General features: G+C 44.8%; 1 protein-coding gene across 4 annotated transcripts in view; it reads right to left on the reverse strand.

The window, feature by feature from the left end:
- Nucleotides 1–16,957, reverse strand: part of ccny (cyclin Y) — a 287,181-nt gene that overhangs the window by 15,351 nt on the left and 254,873 nt on the right. For all 4 annotated transcript variants that reach the window (XM_085987614.1, XM_085987615.1, XM_085987616.1 and 1 more), the window contains one exon: nt 1,364–1,530. In XM_085987614.1, coding sequence (XP_085843740.1) covers nt 1,364–1,530 — 167 coding nt within the window. The remainder of the gene's footprint in view (nt 1–1,363; nt 1,531–16,957) is intronic.

A 16,957-nucleotide genomic window follows, 5' to 3' on the forward strand; every position in this document is an offset into this window, starting at 1 on the left:
GATAAGGGGTAAGCCATTTAGGACTGAGATGAGGAGGAATTTCTTCACCCAGAGAGTGGTGAACCTGTGGAATTCTCTACCACAAAAGGCAGTTGAGGTCAATTCATTAAATATATTCAAGAAGTAGTTAGATATATTTCTTAAGGCTAAAGGGATCAAGGGATATGGGGAGAAAGCAGGGACAGGGTACTGAATTTGGATGATCAGCCATGATCTCATTGAATGGTGGAGCAGGCTCGAGGGGCCGAATGGCCTACTCCTGCTCCTATCTTCTAATAACTAATATTGTGCCCATATACTTGTGGAAACAGTGCAGAAATGTCATTGTGAAAAGACACACACATGATAATTTTCCGCCAGAAGTGCATATCAGAAATTCGGGCCTGCTTTGTGCAGGATTTTCCAACCATTTAAATTAGAAGGAAAGCTTGTGCGCGGTGTGTGCCAGAATTTCTAAGTGCACCACGAGCGGATGAGGTTACCTGTCTGGAGCACAAAACTGGATCATTACCCCCCCACCCCCCCACATTAAAGATTTGGGGTACATTTATAGTGAAATCAAAAACACTTTATAAAGAACACACTCGTGATTCAGCTACAAATAGCACACACAGAGGAAATCTTCCGCACTTGTATTTAGGTCCTCTTTCATATTTGTAAAACAACGAAAAGCTAAATAAGGGAAGATTATTTTATATAATTAGGGAGTCAGTGATGATCAATTTTAAATTGTCACTAAGTGAGTGGGTGAGCAAAGAGGTTCGGGGAAGTTTCTTAATGTAGAGAGTTTCTAGAGCATGGCAAGGGTAGTAGTTGAGTCAGAGATGATTGCATCTTTTAAGGTAAAATTGGATAAACATTTGAAGCAAAGGAAGATAAAAAGCTACGTGGAGAGTGCAGGGCAGTGGAATTAGTTTTATATTGCTCTAGCAAAGAACCAGCAGTCACGATGAGCCAAATGCATTCCTTCTGTACTGTAAACGTCTGCGGTCCATACAGATTTTCTTAGTTTCTACATCTTTCAGAAGTGGCTTTACATCAAAACATTAAAGAATGGACAGATGTGTTCCCAGCTGTGACTGGAAATCTGATATTTCAGTAGAGTTTATTAACAATCATAATGGCCAAGTGTCTCATGCACATTCAGGTTGCATAAGCATGGCAAAGATTAGGAGAAATGACATGGGCGTAAACAGAGGACTGGGAGGAGACAATACGAGACAGTCCAAAGTTAAAGGCTGTGGTCCTGTGGTGGGATGACCTCTGAGATATGCCAAGTTTGAATTTTAATTGGAAAATTAAGAAGAAGCGTTACAGTGCTTCCAAATCACCATTGAATGGAATTTTGACTAAAGGCACTCACATGTCCTCCACTGTGATATCTTTAAGGATTTGGCAGTAGTCCACGTTCCAAACAGCTTGATCGTCCCATACCTTGGATGCAAGCAGGATGGCCCCCAACACAATCCGTTTCCAGTTGCTAGGGCAGATGTCAATCTCTGCGTATGTTAAGAGTCTCTCAAGATACACCTGAAAACAGTTAATTAAAAGATAAATATTGTAGAATTCTATCTAGAGTTTATCACTTCCTTCTTAAGTTCTTTTCCAACCTAAGATATGCGATTTGCATTATTGACTGTGTGCATCAAAATACACCCGCCTGAACAACCAGAAACTCTGCAAGAATCCAATAACACCAGGTCTTGGATACAGTGCCTAATTGCTAGGATGGTCTTGTGGGTTGGAGACACTGCCTTCTCCTACATGGCCATTAACATAAGGAGGGTGGAGACTGCCCAAATTGAGAATTCCTGTACCCCACAGGGACCCAGTGTAAATTTAGAGGGCAATACACTGAGCGAGAACAAGTGAACATGGCACTATTTCGAAGAAGAGTTCGCCCCAGTGTCCTGGCCAATGTTGATCCCTCAATCAACAGCACTAAAAACAGATTATCTGGTCATTATCACATTGCTGTTTGTGGGAGCTTGCTGTGTGCAAATTGGCTGCTGCATTTCCTTCATTACAACAGTGACTACACTTCAAAAGTACTTCTGCAAAAGCAAAATACTGCAGATGCTGGAAATCAGAAATAAAAACAGAAAATGCTGGAAATACTCAGCAGGTCAGGCAGCATCTGCAGAGAGAAAAATAGAGTTAACGTTTCAGATCGATGACCGTTCGTCAGAACTGGAAAAAAGTTGGAGATGTAACAGGTTTTTAAGCAAGTGTAGGGGCAGGGAGAGAGGGGAGGGGAGGAAAGAACAAAAGGGAAGGTCAGTGATAGGATGGAAGGCAGGAGAGATTAAGAGATAAAAGGGATAATGGTGCAAGGCTAAAGGAGATGGTAACATAGAAACTAGGAGCAGGAGTAGGCCATTCGGCCCCTCGAGCCTGTTCTGCCATTTAATGAAATCATGGCTGATCATCCAAATTCAGTACCCTGTCCCTGCTTTCTCCCCATATCCCTTGATCCCTTTAGCCTTAAGAAATATATCTAACTCCTTCTTGAATATATTTAATGAATTGGCCTCAACTGCCTTCTGTGGTAGAGAATTCCACAGGTTCACCACTCTCTGGGTGAAGAAATTCCTCATCTCAGTCCTAAATGGCTTATCCCTTATCCTTAGACTGTGACCCCTGGTTCTGGACTCCTCCGCTATCGGGAACATCCTCCCTGCATCTAGTCTGTCTAGTCCTGTTAGAATTTTATAAGTTTCAATCAGATCCCCTCTCATTCTTCTAAACTCTAGCGAATATAAACCTAATCGACCCAATCTATCCTCATGCGTCATTCGTGCCATCCCAGGTATTAGTCTGGTGAATCTTCGCTACACTGCCTCCATGGCATGAGCATCCTTCCTCAGATAAGGCAACCAAAACTACACACAATACTCAAGGTGTGGTCTCAGCAAGGCCCTGTACAACTGCAGCAAGACATCCTTGCTCCTGTACTCGAAACCTCTCGTTATGAAGGCCAACATACCATTTGCCTTCTTAACCGCCTGCTGCACCTGTACGCTTACCTTCAGCGACTGGTGCACAAGGACACCCAGGTCTCATTGCACACCCCCTTTTCCCAATCTATTGTCGTTCAGATAATAATCTGTCTTCCTGTTTTTGCCACCAAAGTGGATAACCTCGCATTTATCCACATAATACTGCATCTGCCCAATCACCCAACCTGTCCAAATCATACTGGAGTTTCATGACATCCTCCTCACAGCACACATGCCCACCCAGCTTTGTGTCGTCTGCAAACTGGAAGATATTACATCTAGTTCCCTCGTCTAGATCTTTAAGATATATATATTGTGAACAGCTGGGGTCCTAACACCAATCCCTGCCGTACCCCACTAGTCACTGCCTGCCACTCGGAAAAAGACCCGTTTATGCCAACTCTTTGCTTCCTGTCTGCCAACCAGTTCTCTATCCAAGTCAGTACCTTACCCCCAATCCCATGTGCCTTAACTTTGCACGCTAATCTCTTTTGCGGGACCTTATCGAAAGCCTTCTGAAAGTCCAAATACACCACATCCACTGGTTCTCCCTTATCTATTCTACCAGTTACATCCTCAAAAAATTCCAGTAGATTAGTCAAGCATGATTTACCTTTTGTAAATCCATGTTGACTTTGTCCGATCCTGTCACTGTTTTCCAAGTGCTCTGCTATTACATCTTTTATAATGGACCAGCATTTTCCCCACTACCGATGTCAGGCTTACCGGTCTATAATTCCCCCTTTTCTCTCTACCCCCTTTTTTAAATAGTGGGGTTACATTAGCTATCTTCCAATCCATGGGAACTGTTCCAGAGTCTATAGAATTTTGGAAGATGACCAGCAATGCATTTCCTATTTCTAGGGCCACTTCCTTAAGTACCCTAGGATGTAGATTATCAGGCCCTGGGGATTTAACGGCCTTCAATCCCGTCAATTTCCCTAACACCATTTCCCTACAAATACTGATTTCATTAAATTCCTCCCACTCATTAGACCCTATGTTCCCTGACATTTCTGGGAGTTTATTTGTGTCCTCCTTTGTGAAGACAGAACCAAAGTATGTATTTAATTGGTCTGCCATTTCTTTGTTCCCCATTATAAATTCCCCTGATTCTGACTGCAAGGGACCTACGCTTGACTTCACCAATCTTTTTCCTCTTCACATATCTATAAAAGCTTTTACAGTCAGTTTTTATGTTCCCTGCAAGCTTACTCTCAGACTCTATTATCCCCCTCTTAATTAATCCCTTTGTCCTCCTTTGCTAAATCGTAAACTGCTCCCAATCCTCAGGTTTGCTGCTTTTTCTGGCCAAATTATATGTCCTCTCCTTGGATCTTACGCTATCCCTAATTTCCCTTGTTAGCCACGGTTGAATCACCTTTTTTGTTTTATTTTTATGCTAAACAGGGATGAACAAATTCTATAGTTCATCCATGCGATCTTTAAATGTTTGCCATTGCCTATCCACCGTCAACCCTTTAAGTAACATTCCCCAATCCATCCTAGCCAACTCGTGCCTCCTATCATCGTAGTTTCCTTTATTTAAATTCAGGACCCTAGTCTCTGAGTCAACTAGTTCACTCTCCATCTTAATGAAGAATTCTATCATATTATGATTGCTCCTCCCCAAGGGGCCTCGATGGGACAAGTTAAGAAACAAAAGATGACTCTACATGAAGTGTTAATGGCAATGGCAGGATGATCGACAGCTGCCATGTCAGAGAGAGAAAAAAAAGATAGGAGCAGAGGTTATGGTCTGAAATTGTTGAACTCAAAGTTGAGTCCAGAAGGCTGTAAAGTGCCTAATCGAAAGATGAGGTGCTGTTCCTCGAGCTTACATTAAGCTTCATTGGAACAGTGCAAGAGGCCGAGGACGGAGAGGTCAGAGTTGGAGTGGAGCGGAGAATTAAAGTGACAGGCGATCGGAAGCACGGGGTCACCCCTGAAATTGTTGAACTCGATGTCGAGTCCAGAAGGCTGTAAAGTGCCTAATCGAAAGGGTGACCCCAAGCTTCTGGTCTTTAATTCTCCGCTCCACTCCCACTCTGACCTCGCCGTCCTCAGCCTCTTACACTGATCACTGATCTGTAATGCTCTCTGCAACACCAGAAAACATTGAAAATGCTTCAGGCCTTCAGTATACAATTGCAGGTCTCCCACCATTGGTGGCACTTTACTGCGAGTCGTCTAGTTTCGGCTGCAATTTTATTTCCACCTCCTTTCTACATTCCCTGTAAGCTCCCCGTCTTGGCTCCCTGCGGGAGTTTGCGATCAAAGCACCCTCCATACTCATGCTGCTTTCTGATTCTGCAGCTCAGGTAACCCCTGTGACTTCTTGTGGCTGCTTCAGATACGCACACCTACATCTACAGCATCACTAATGTAGTAAAGGAAATTTGCTTTGTCCTGACTTTCCGTGGTCAAAGCCATGGGAGATCTGTTAGTTATCTAGAATTCAGCAAGGGATGACCGAGAAATTGATAGAGAGAAAATAGAATATGAGAATAAACTAGCGAGAGACATAAAAACAGATTATAAAAACTTCCATAGGTATGTAAAAAGAGTTTAGTGAAAGTAAACATTGGTCCCTTTCAGGCAGAGACTGGAGAAATTATAATGGGGAATAAGGAAATGGCAGAGACATTAAACAAACACTATGGGCTGGATTTTCATTCAGGTGCGGGTTGGTGTCATGTAATCCACACGAATCTAATTCGATGTGGGAGATTGATGCTATTTTAACTAAATTGGCCAATTGAGTTCCAGCGTGTGGGAACCCATGGCAAATGAGTTTCTCCAGTCTGAAAGTCGCCTCCGATGATGTCATCATTGCTGCTGCATTTAAGGTCTGCAAGAAGCCTTGCTTCTTCTGCAGACTGCCAACCTTTTGGCATTTGCTGATACACTGAGCTGGAAGCAGAATGGCCAGAGAAAGACCGAGGTCTGCACCCCGTTTCGACAACGTTGCCCTGCAGGCTTTAGTGGAGGGAGCAAGAGCTCACAAGGAGGTACTCTTCCCTTCATCAGGGAGGAAGAAGCCTCCCCAGCAGACAAAGGCTGTGTGGCTGCAAGTGGCAGAGGAGGTCAACTCTTTATCGGCTACACGCAGAACCTGGATACAGTGCAGGAAGAGATTTCATGACCTTCACCACACTGGAAAAGGGAGTATGAATTTCCCATCACTCTCAATCTGATCCCCATTGCCTTTCCTCACCAGCACTCAGCTTTAGCAATCTCTTCCTCCACATCCCACTTGACACTCACATCCATGCACCCTTACCCATTCCCCCTCTCTATGGTCACATTCACCTAACTATTCGACTATGCAGTCCTCACACTCCCTTATCACTCTGATGCTATGAAAACAACTGACAACACACAGGGAGGGCCCTTGGTCTTGCCACCTCACTCCATCTGGGCGGGAGGGTAAGCTGCGAGGAGGATGTCGGGAAACTCCAGTACGATTTGGACAGGTTGGGTGATTGGGCAGAAACATGGCAAATGCACTATAATGTGGATAAATGTGAGGTTATCCACTTTGGTGGCAAAAACAGGAAGGCAGATTATTATTTGAATGGCAATAGATTGGGAGAAGGGGAAGTGCAAAGAGACCTGGGTGTCCTTGTGCACCAGTCGCTGAAGGTAAGCATGCAGGTGCAGCAGGCGGTTAAGAAGGCAAATGGTATGTTGGCCTTCGTAGCAAGAGGGTTCGAGTACAGGAACAAGGATGTCTTGCTACAGTTGTACAGGGCCTTGGTGAGACCGCACCTTGAGTATTATGTGCAGTTTTGGTCACCTTACCTGAGGAAGGACGTTCTTGCCATGGAGGGAGTGCAGCGAAGATTCACCAGGCTGATACCTGGCATGGCAGGAATGACGTATGAGGAGAGATTGTGTCGATTGGGCTTATACTCACTGGAGTTTAGAAGATTGAGAGGGGATCTCATCAAAACCTATAAAATTCTGTCAGGTCTGGACAGACTAGATGCAGGAAGGATGTTTCTGATGGCCGGGGAGTCCAGAACCAGGGGTCATAGTCTAAGGATAAGGGGTAAGCCATTTAGGACTGAAATGAGGAGGAATTTCTTCACCCAGAGAGTGGTGAACCTGTGGAATTCTCTGCCACAGAGGGCGGTGGAGGCCAGTTCATTAAATATATTCAAGAAAGAGTTGGATATATTTCTTGAGGCTAAAGGGATCAAGGGATATGGGGAAAAGACAGGGACAGGGTACTGCATTTGGATGATCAGCCATGATCACATTGAATGGCGGAGCAGGCTCGAAGGGCCGAATGGCCTACTCCTGCTCCTATCTTCTATGTCTCCTTCTAAGAATCTATGCTATGTATTCTCTACACTCACTCCTTCATTCTCACTCAACCTACACTTGTCTCCCCCATTGCAGGAAAAGAGAGCTCACAATAAAAGAGAATGAGCGAGGACAGGAGGAGGGCCACCATCAGTAGCCCACCTCACCTCCTGGGAGGAGCCGGTCCTGGAGATCGTAGGAGTGGAGGACGACGCGCATGTGGGGGACGGACAGACGGACGCATCACACCAAGCTGGTGACAGAATAGTTTTCCATCTCTCTCATTGACATTGCATGAGTCGCTGATAATGTTTCGGAAGCTCGAAAAGCTCGAACTGATGGACTAATGATCATCTGCAATATGCAATGTGCATGTAACCTTGGCATCACATGACTCTTTCCTTTACTCCCCCACAGGACCATCGCAAGTACCCGTCCCCACTAGCCAGGAGGAACAGGCTGAGCCTCCAGACTCCTCAGAGGAAGCTGCAACCTCTGAGGGCGCAGCGTCAGCAGAATTCAGCGCACCCAGCACCAGCGGAGACACTCACACCTCGGTGGGACCTTCGGGACATATAGTGTTGTTGTCACCTGGTGTATCACAGCTCACAAGTGAGCATCAGCAGATTGTGGAGACAGGGACAGCAGTGGGGAGTCCTAGTCGGAGGGCGCAGGACACTGCCAGCTCGGCTCAGTTGCAAGTCGACCCTCTGCCTCTGGGTCCATCCACAGTATCAGCAGTGATGGCACTCCAGGAAAAGATACAGGAGTCTCTGGCAGGTTTTGTCTCCAGGGTCGCTGCGAGTGTGGAGCGAATGGAGGAGTCCCTCGCTAACATGAGCAGAGCCTTTGTGGAGTCATTGGCGCATGAACGCATCACCATGGAAAGGATGGCAACCTCCATGGAGATGCTAAGTCGCCAGAGTGTTGAAAACATGGTGAGTGTTCAGAATAGACTGACATCTCTGGAGGAGCGATGGTCAGCTATTGAACAGAGAAACCAGACTTTCATGGCAGTCCCTCCGAGTAGGACTGCCATTGCAGATACGGGTCCCCATGGCCCCCCTGATGTGCAGCAAGGTGCTCTCAAGCCACTGGCAAGCGCTGAGGGGGACCTGACCCATGAGAGGGAAGTTGGTGGCAGACATCAAGGAAGTGGGGGCTCTCCAAGCGCTCACACTTCCATGCCACTGCAGAGCCCTCGGTCAGAACCCCACCAAAGTCAACACCCAACTGAGATTGGCGTCTCAATCCCTGCACAGCCGCAGGAGCAGCAGACTGTTGACGAGCCCTCACCGGTTCGCCACCCCAGAGGACGCCCGCCAAAGGCGTCGAGACAGGAGCAGCAAGAAACTGAGCAAGGGGCCTCCACATCTGCTGAAGCCACAGGGGAAGCACCACGTAGGAGCATGCGTAAGAGAAAGATACTGCACAAATAGTCACAAGGGTAGTCACTTGGGTGAAATTTTATGTTTTGTTTGTGTGTAAAAGCCATCATATGAATCATGTACATAAAAAATCTGATGGCTACTGCTGTAGTTGTGGCGTGTGTCATTTTGTGAATGGGACTTCCACATTGAAGGCTTAGGATTACTTGCAATTGTCAGTATGGAGGTCAAATTGCTAGGAATCAGCAACAAAGTATAAATGAGAGAGCTTACCATACAAGAGGAACAATTCTGTGGGATTAGGGCTACAATAACCTCTTGGGGATCAGCTTTCTAAAGTGGCACTTCAGTGCAGTACTGAGAGACTGCTGCATTGTTGGAGGTGCTGTATTTTGCCTGAGTTTAACTACTGTTTAAACCACCATTATTGCAGTTAATGGTGCCATCTAAACCCTTGTTGCACATTTCTAAGGTGTCGTTCATTCCCTATATAAATGAAATGATACCTGTACCTGGCAATTGTACTTCAAGTGTGCAACAAATATTTATAAATTTAACATAGCACATTACAGCTGTGCTTGGTCTGCCCTTCAGCCATCCTGAGAGCAAGAGGGAGAATGCAACTGACATCAAGAAACTGAATCATGTCCAATATTGTCCTCTCACTGCAGCCAACCCTTTTTGTTTACATAAAATGTTGCACTCATTTGATGTCTGAAATGTCCCTATTACAGACTCACTTTAAGAAAGGTCAGCTATTCCATTAATAAAACATTATAAATTCATAGTGAACACAGACAAAACAAGATCAGTGATTCTAATTCACAGATTCGTCTCTCCCTGGAGAATGCAAATGCGAGTTAAGAGCAATTAGACTGAAACTTGAAACAAGAGATATTCTCCAACATCTTTCTGTGCACTGGGTAAAAGATCACGTAGCTAAATTGTGCAAAAGGTAAAACAAATAATTAATAAGGAGTCAATCTCTAGACCTGCCATGTTTAATAGAAATTAGTAGGCATTAGGAATGGTAAATACTTCCCTTTAGTTAAGTCCCAGATACTTAATAAAGTAAGCAATTTGTCTTACAAGCATTAATTTTATTCCACAGAGTCGTGTACAAATTTCAGCAGCAGCAGCAGGCCATCGTATTTTCTCAATCAGTTACTGCAGGGTGAGTGCTAAAACTCCAGAGGAAACACAAAGGAGTCACTCAGTCACTGCAGGGATTCCCTGGGCCACCATTAACCCAGTGTATCCACTCTACTATTTAGCTGCTGAAATGGAGCAGAAAAGAAAGAAGGCAATGCATTTATTTGGCAGTTTTATCACATATTCTGGATGTATCAAAGCACTTTGCAATCAATTAATTACTTTTTTTTTAAAGTCCAGTTATTATCGTTATGTAGGCAAATGCGGCAGCCAGATTACACACAGCAAGGTCCCACAAATAGCAAACGGATGAACAGTTGATGTGCTATTGGTGGTGTGGGTTGAGGGAGTTGGCCTGAACACTGGGAGATCTCATTGCTCCTCTTCAAATAATACCATAGGACTGAGTTAACAGACGGCACCTTAGTTATATTCTCAGCTGAAATACAGCACCTCCAACAATGCAGCACTCTCTCGGTACTGCACTGAAATCCCAATCACTGCAACCTCCTCCAGCCCTACAAACCTCTGAGATCTCGGTTTGACTCCAATTCTGGCCTCTTGCGCATCCCCGATTTCCACCGCTGGCAGCCTTGACTTCAGCTGCTTGGGCTCTGGAATTCCCTCCCTAAACTTCTCTCCCTCTCTCTCCTCCTTTTAAGATGCTCCTTAAAGCTTACCTCTTTGAACCTCACCTTTCCTACTATCTCTTTACGTGATTCGGTGTCAGATTTTGTACGATTATGCTCCTGTGAAGTGTCTTGCGACGTTTTACTGCATTAAATACAAATTGCTGTTGTTGTTGAAGTTTCACTTTAGATTACACGCTCAAATCAGAAGTGAAGCTTCAACCCACAATCTTCTGACTCGGAGGTGAGGGTGATAGCAACTAGGCCAAACTGAGACTAAGCCAAGAAGCCCTGTAAATGGGAATATTCATGCAAAGCAATAAAAAAAGTAAAAAACATGCTATCTGGGACTTAGCTTAGAGGCAAATGCTGACCAACACTATAATTTCCCGTTAACTAAAAACACTTTTCAAACTCTAAGATGGTTCTGCTCGCACATTTTAGTTAATAGCAGTTTGATTTAATTTTGCAGTGTTGGTAATTGAATCACAAACATTGCAATTCTATTGTTAACATAAAACGTTAAATTTATGTGATAGCAATCCAAATACAGGAAACCCTCGATTTACCGGCACCTAAATAACCGGAAATCTCTGTTAACCGGCAAAATTAAGGAGTAGGTTCAGGTAAGTTTTACTTCATATTTGTGGCTGTTCCTGGATCTGTGGCTGTGTAACCGGGGTTCCTGCACCTGTTGCTAAGCAACAGGGACACCTGGATCTTGTGGCCGGGGTTCCTGCACCTGTTGCTAATCAACAGGGAAGCCTGGATCTGTTGCCATGTACGGGGCTCTCGTACCTTTTACTATACCTCTCTGTATTCCAGACTTTTTGATAAACCGGCACCACGCCAGTCCCGTCGGTGCCGGATAAAAAAAAGAGTTTCCTGTATATGAAGAAATATATATTTTATAACGATGGCAGAAGCCTCAATGGATTTTCGGCAGTCCCACAAGCTTCAAACACTAGTACTTCAGCAGATTGTTGCTGCCTGTCCCCACTCACCTGCAGTCTGACCCCATTTTAGATGTAGCACATGGTCCAGGGACAGGCCCAGCAGATACAGTGACAGATACAACAGAGATCCTGATTCTGAGCCAAGACAGAGGAAGAAGGACCAGCTGGTTGATGCTGTGGTAACACAGCTAGTTATTCATAACATACAGAATGTTTTGTAAAAAAAAACACAATATCTTAGGGAGGAAATGGATTGATTACTTTCAAAATTCTGCTTCAACAAATGACTAATTTTCTAAAATATAGTATTAGTTACATGCCCTCTTTTTCCAGGAGTACAAAGAGGACTATTTGGCTTAGTTCACCTCTCTTTGAAAAAGCATTATGGAAAAAAAAAATGCTGAAACAAGATAATTTATTTTAAATATTCTAGTGTTGTTGCAAGAATTATGAAGCATAAAAGAGTGGGTCCTTAAAAGATAGCAAAATTAAAACACAAAAAATTAAGAGCAGATGGATTTGGGTCTATGCTCACAAATTGCTGTTGAACAGGTATGTTGTACAGGGTCTGCCCTGCAGTGACATTTGTGAATGGGGAGCGTCACCCTTGTCCCACTGTCCATATTTCTACTGCTGGAGCAGAACTTTGCTGGGGCATCCTAAACAGCAAATTTAAAGTGTAAAATACAGGAAAAGGGGTTGTAATTATAACATCCTTTAACTTGGGATAAATAGCTGCTTAAAGAATGAGACTGAAGGTTACAGAAACAAATGAAGATGATGAAGCATTCAATGGAATAGAATGGATCCTGTGCTGTTGGGAACACCACCTGTGGAATGCAGCATGTCAAAGCTACATAATCTGCTGCACTGTCAGACTGAAATGCTGGAATTTCATAAAATAACCTTTAGAGTCAGGGAACAGCTTCACAAAGCAACCTTCTTGAAACTTTTCATTGTACTTAGTCTTCTCCCTGAGGACATTACATGAAAGGCAGGTTTATAACAGTGAAGAAAGACTTGATGCCTTTTTAATTGTACAATTTCTTGAGCATTAATCTTCCCCCTTTGCAGTATTGAGGATGAAGAAGTGATCTAGCTGAGTTTTCCTTTTAATTATCATCCATCTGATTAATCAAACATGCACGCCGACAACCATTAGTGCCTTGGGAGCCTGTCAGCATTAGCCAACAAAAATCACAACAGACCAGGGCGCTCTCACCCTCGTCTTGCTCTTATCGGAGGCTGGCTGCTATTGCATAGGATCTAGGCCCCCACCACCCCTCTCCACCCTGCTGCTCCCAACACTAATGGGAGGGATTGTGGGCTTTGTATACTGTAAACTTGGAAGAACAAGTATTCCCGCTTACAATATATAGAGGCCAAAATCCCTGGCATTAGCATAGGAGTAGCGTGGAAAGGAAAAGGGGATCTGGTCTGGCACAAAGGCAGCTGAACTCAGTTAGCAACGGGACTGATTGTCATCCATTCCCCACTGTACAATGAAAGGGGGCAAATGGATGATAATGGAGGGGGTAATGGATGACAGTGTTAGGGGCCAAATAGATGAAGTGAAGAGCACTGGATGGGAATTGAGGGAAGGAGCAAATACTGTGACAAGAGGTCAGAGGCTAGGTTTTCTGCGGCATGTGTCTCACCTCCTGACTCCCCAAAGCCTTTCCACCATCTACATGGCACAAGTAAGGAGTGTGATGGAATATGCTCCACTTGCCTGGATGAGTGCAGCTCCAACAACACTCAAGAAGCTCGACACCATCCAGGGCAAAGCAGCCCGCTTGATTGGCACCCCATCCACCACCTTAAACATTCACTCCCTCCACCACCAGTGTACCGTGGCTGCAGTGTGTACCATCTACAAGATACACTGCAGCAACTCGCCAAGGCTTCTTCGGCAGCACCTCCCAAACCTGCGACCTCTTCCACCTAGAAAGACAAGGGCAGCACCACCACCTCCAAGTTCCCCTCCAAGTCACACACCATCCTGACTTAGAAGTATATTGCCGTTCCTTCATTGTTGCTGGGTCAAAAATCCTGGAACTCCCTCCCTCACAGCACTGCAGGAGTACCTTCACCACACGGACTGCAGCGCTTCAAGAAGGCGGCTCACCATCACCTTCTCAAGGGCAATTAGGGATGGGCAATAAATGCTGGCCTTGCCAGTGAAGCCCACATCCCATGAATGAATAAAAAAAAAGGATCATAATGAAGAGCAGAAGGCTATGGGGCAGAAGCTGGGAGCAGTACTTTGCCAGAGGAAGAGAGGAGAAGTAGAGACTAGGCTTTAGGGTGGAGGAGGAAGTGAGAGTGCCAACTATAACTAGGGGAGGTGGGGCAAAAGAGTACCAGCAATGAAATGTGGAGGAGAAATACATAGCTCTGGCTTTATTGGAGGGAGATCGTGCTTGATGAAGCTCTAAGTTCTTTGAGGAGATGATAACACACCATGTGCATGGGGAACTGAGTGGATTGTTTCTTACTTAATTTTCAGCAAAATTTTCATAAAATGGCAAAAAGATTGATCCACAAGGTTGGAACACATAGCATACATAGCGTGCTTCTCAAATGGATTATAAATTGATCAATGGAAGGGTAAGTTAAGAGCAAGTTAAGAGCAGTTGTACATGGAGCTAGATAGGCATGGAAGGAGGTCACTAGCATGGCAGGGTCCCTCAGGGATCAGTGCTGGGGCTATCACTGCTTACATACAATGCATATAAATTGCTTGGGTCCGAGGACGTAAAAGAACACTCCAAATTTACAGATGATTCCAAACTGGGAGGGAAAGCAGACATCAGGGAACAGGCTAGTCAAACATAGAAGGATTTGGGTAGATTATGGAACTGGGCCGACAGGTGAAAGATGTCATTAAATGTGAACAAATACAAAGTCATGAGATTGGAAAAGGATAATAAACAGTGGCAATACAAACTAAATTACATTATTCTACAAGACAGGGCACAGGAGCGGGATTTGGGGTCACCGGTGGATAGATCATCGAAGTCATCAGTGTGCAGCAGCAGCAAAGAGAGCAAATAGGATCTTAGGCTGCATAGTTACAGGAATAGAGCACAAATCTCAAAGTGATTCTGAATTTGCACAGTGCTGATTTGGCCCCGCTTGGAGTACCATGTACAATTCTGATCATTATATTATGAGGAAAACATCGCGGCATTAGGGAGGGTGCAGAGAAGGGCAACAGAATTCGGGATTTGAAAGGGTATATACAAGATAAACATCATTGGCTCAGATTGTGTGGTCAGTGGCGAATGAACAGCACTCACCATTCATCGCACTTTTTATTTTAATGGGATGTGGGTGTCGCTGGCAAGGCCAGCATTTATTGCCCATCGCTAATTGCCTTTGAGAAGGTGGTGGTGAGCTGCCTTCTTGAAGCGCTGCAGTCCGTGTGGTGAAGGTACTCCCACAGTGCTGTTAGGGAGGGAGTTCCAGAGTTTTGATCCAGCGACGATGAAGGAACGGCGATATACTTCCAAATCAGGATGGTGTGTGACTTGGAGGGGAGCTTGGAGATGGTAGTGTTCCCATGCGGCTGCTGACCTTGTCCTTCTAGGTGGAAGAGGTCACGGGTTTGGGAGGTGCTGCCGAAGAAGCCTTGGCGAGTTGCTGCAGTGCATCTTGTAGATGGTACACACTGCAGCCATGGTACGCCGGTGGTGGAGGGAGTGAATGTTTAAGGTGATCAATGGGGAGCCAATCAAGGGGGCTGCTTTGTCCTGGATGGTGTCGAGCTTCTTGAGTGTTGTTGGAGCTGCACTCATCCAGGCAAGTGGAGAGTATTTCATCACGCTCCTTACTTGTGCCTTGTAGATGGTAGAAAGGCTTTGGGGAGTCAGAAGGTGAGACACTCGCCGCAGAATAGCTAGCCTCTGACCTGCTCTTGTTGCCACAGTATTTATGTGGCTGGTCCTGTTACGTTTCTGCTCAATGGTGACCCCCCCCCCCAGGATGTTGATGGTGGGGGATTCGGCAATGGTAATGCTGTTGAATGTCAAGGGGCGGTGGTTAGACTCTCACTTGTTGGAGATAGTCACTGCCTGGCACTTCTGTGGCGCGAATGTTACCTGCCACTTATCAGCCCAAGGCTGAACGTTGTCCAGGTCTTGTTGCATGCGGGCATGGACTGCTTCATTTTCAGAGGAGTTGTGAATGGCACTGAACACTGTGCAGCCATCAGTGAACATCCCCATTTCTGCCCTTATGTTGGAGGGAAGATCATTGATGAAGCAGCTGAAGATGGTTGGGCCTACGACACTGCACAAAACTGTGGGCTTTTGCACTGCAACTTGTGGTAATTAGAGAGCCAAAACAGCGTGCTGCCCTCTACAGGGGAACTAGGACCTGTGTTAACAGGGCAAGCAACGGCGTGTCTCCTCAACCCATCAGATTGAAGAAACCTTACTGAGGCACGCAGACTCTAAACCAGGAAGTATAATTTCGAATATTTAATTCAATATAAAATCATGTACAGAAAGCAAAATGATGAGAGGGAAAGAAAGATGGGATTAAGAGAGATAAAAGAGACAGAAAGAAAAAGTAAATTAAAATGTTTTTATTTCAATTTTTTAAAATCTCCAACAATAATTAAAATCTGAAGGAATGAGAGGCCACACTTGTAAAAATAAATTTTCAGTGCCAGTGAGCTTGTTTGGCAGTAATGAAGACTTATCACGCCATTAAAAATTCACTTACACATGAATGGACAAGCCCTGAATTTTTCTGGCGCATTTGGCGGGTATCTCGCCGGTTAATACCCCAACTTCACGCCCGTCATGTGCTTGAATGCCGAGTCTCTTGGCGAGATTCTGTTAGAGCGAAGCTTCTGGAGGAGCAGGGAAAAAATCGGACAGCAACTTTCTGATTTCCGCATTTAACTAGGCGTGCACGGACGGCAGAGGTTGCTGTCCAACTTACTCCTTAATAACAGTGAGCACTGCGAGCGTCACCATTGTTTCTACCGCAAAATCCGGGCCAATATGTTTAACACAGGCACAGATTCCACAAGAAGGCATAGCCTCAAACTTAGAAGAGTGGGTGAGAAGCCAATTTAGATTGAGCTACTTTACATAGAGGATGTTGAGTGCGTGGAATGAACTGCCAAGGGAGGCAGTGGGTGGCCATTGCATCAGCAAATTGGATGTGCTGTCAGAGTGCACAGAGAAAAGTTTGACAAAGGTGTATAAGAAATAGTGATATTTCCTAGACATTGAAACCGGCTAGATGGACGGCAATGGTCTTTTGTGGTCCTGTACATTCATTTGTTTCCATGAAATAATCAAATAAGAGAGGCCTGGATAGCTGACTCGATTTTTCCCCTACCCACAAGAATGCTGTATGGAAGCCTAACATAAGGGCATAAAAATCAAGAGATAAAGCTGGGGTAATAAAACAAAGAAAACTATCTTTGGCTGCACGTATTTCACCAATCCTACTTTATAACTATTGACGAAGAGAAGTATTTTTGTAGATATTCTAGGTCAAAA

The sequence above is a fragment of the Somniosus microcephalus genome, chromosome 5 (genome assembly GCF_052327205.1).
Source record: "Somniosus microcephalus isolate GS21.2 chromosome 5, FLI_Smic_1.0, whole genome shotgun sequence".
Classification (NCBI taxonomy): Eukaryota; Metazoa; Chordata; class Chondrichthyes; order Squaliformes; family Somniosidae; genus Somniosus; species Somniosus microcephalus.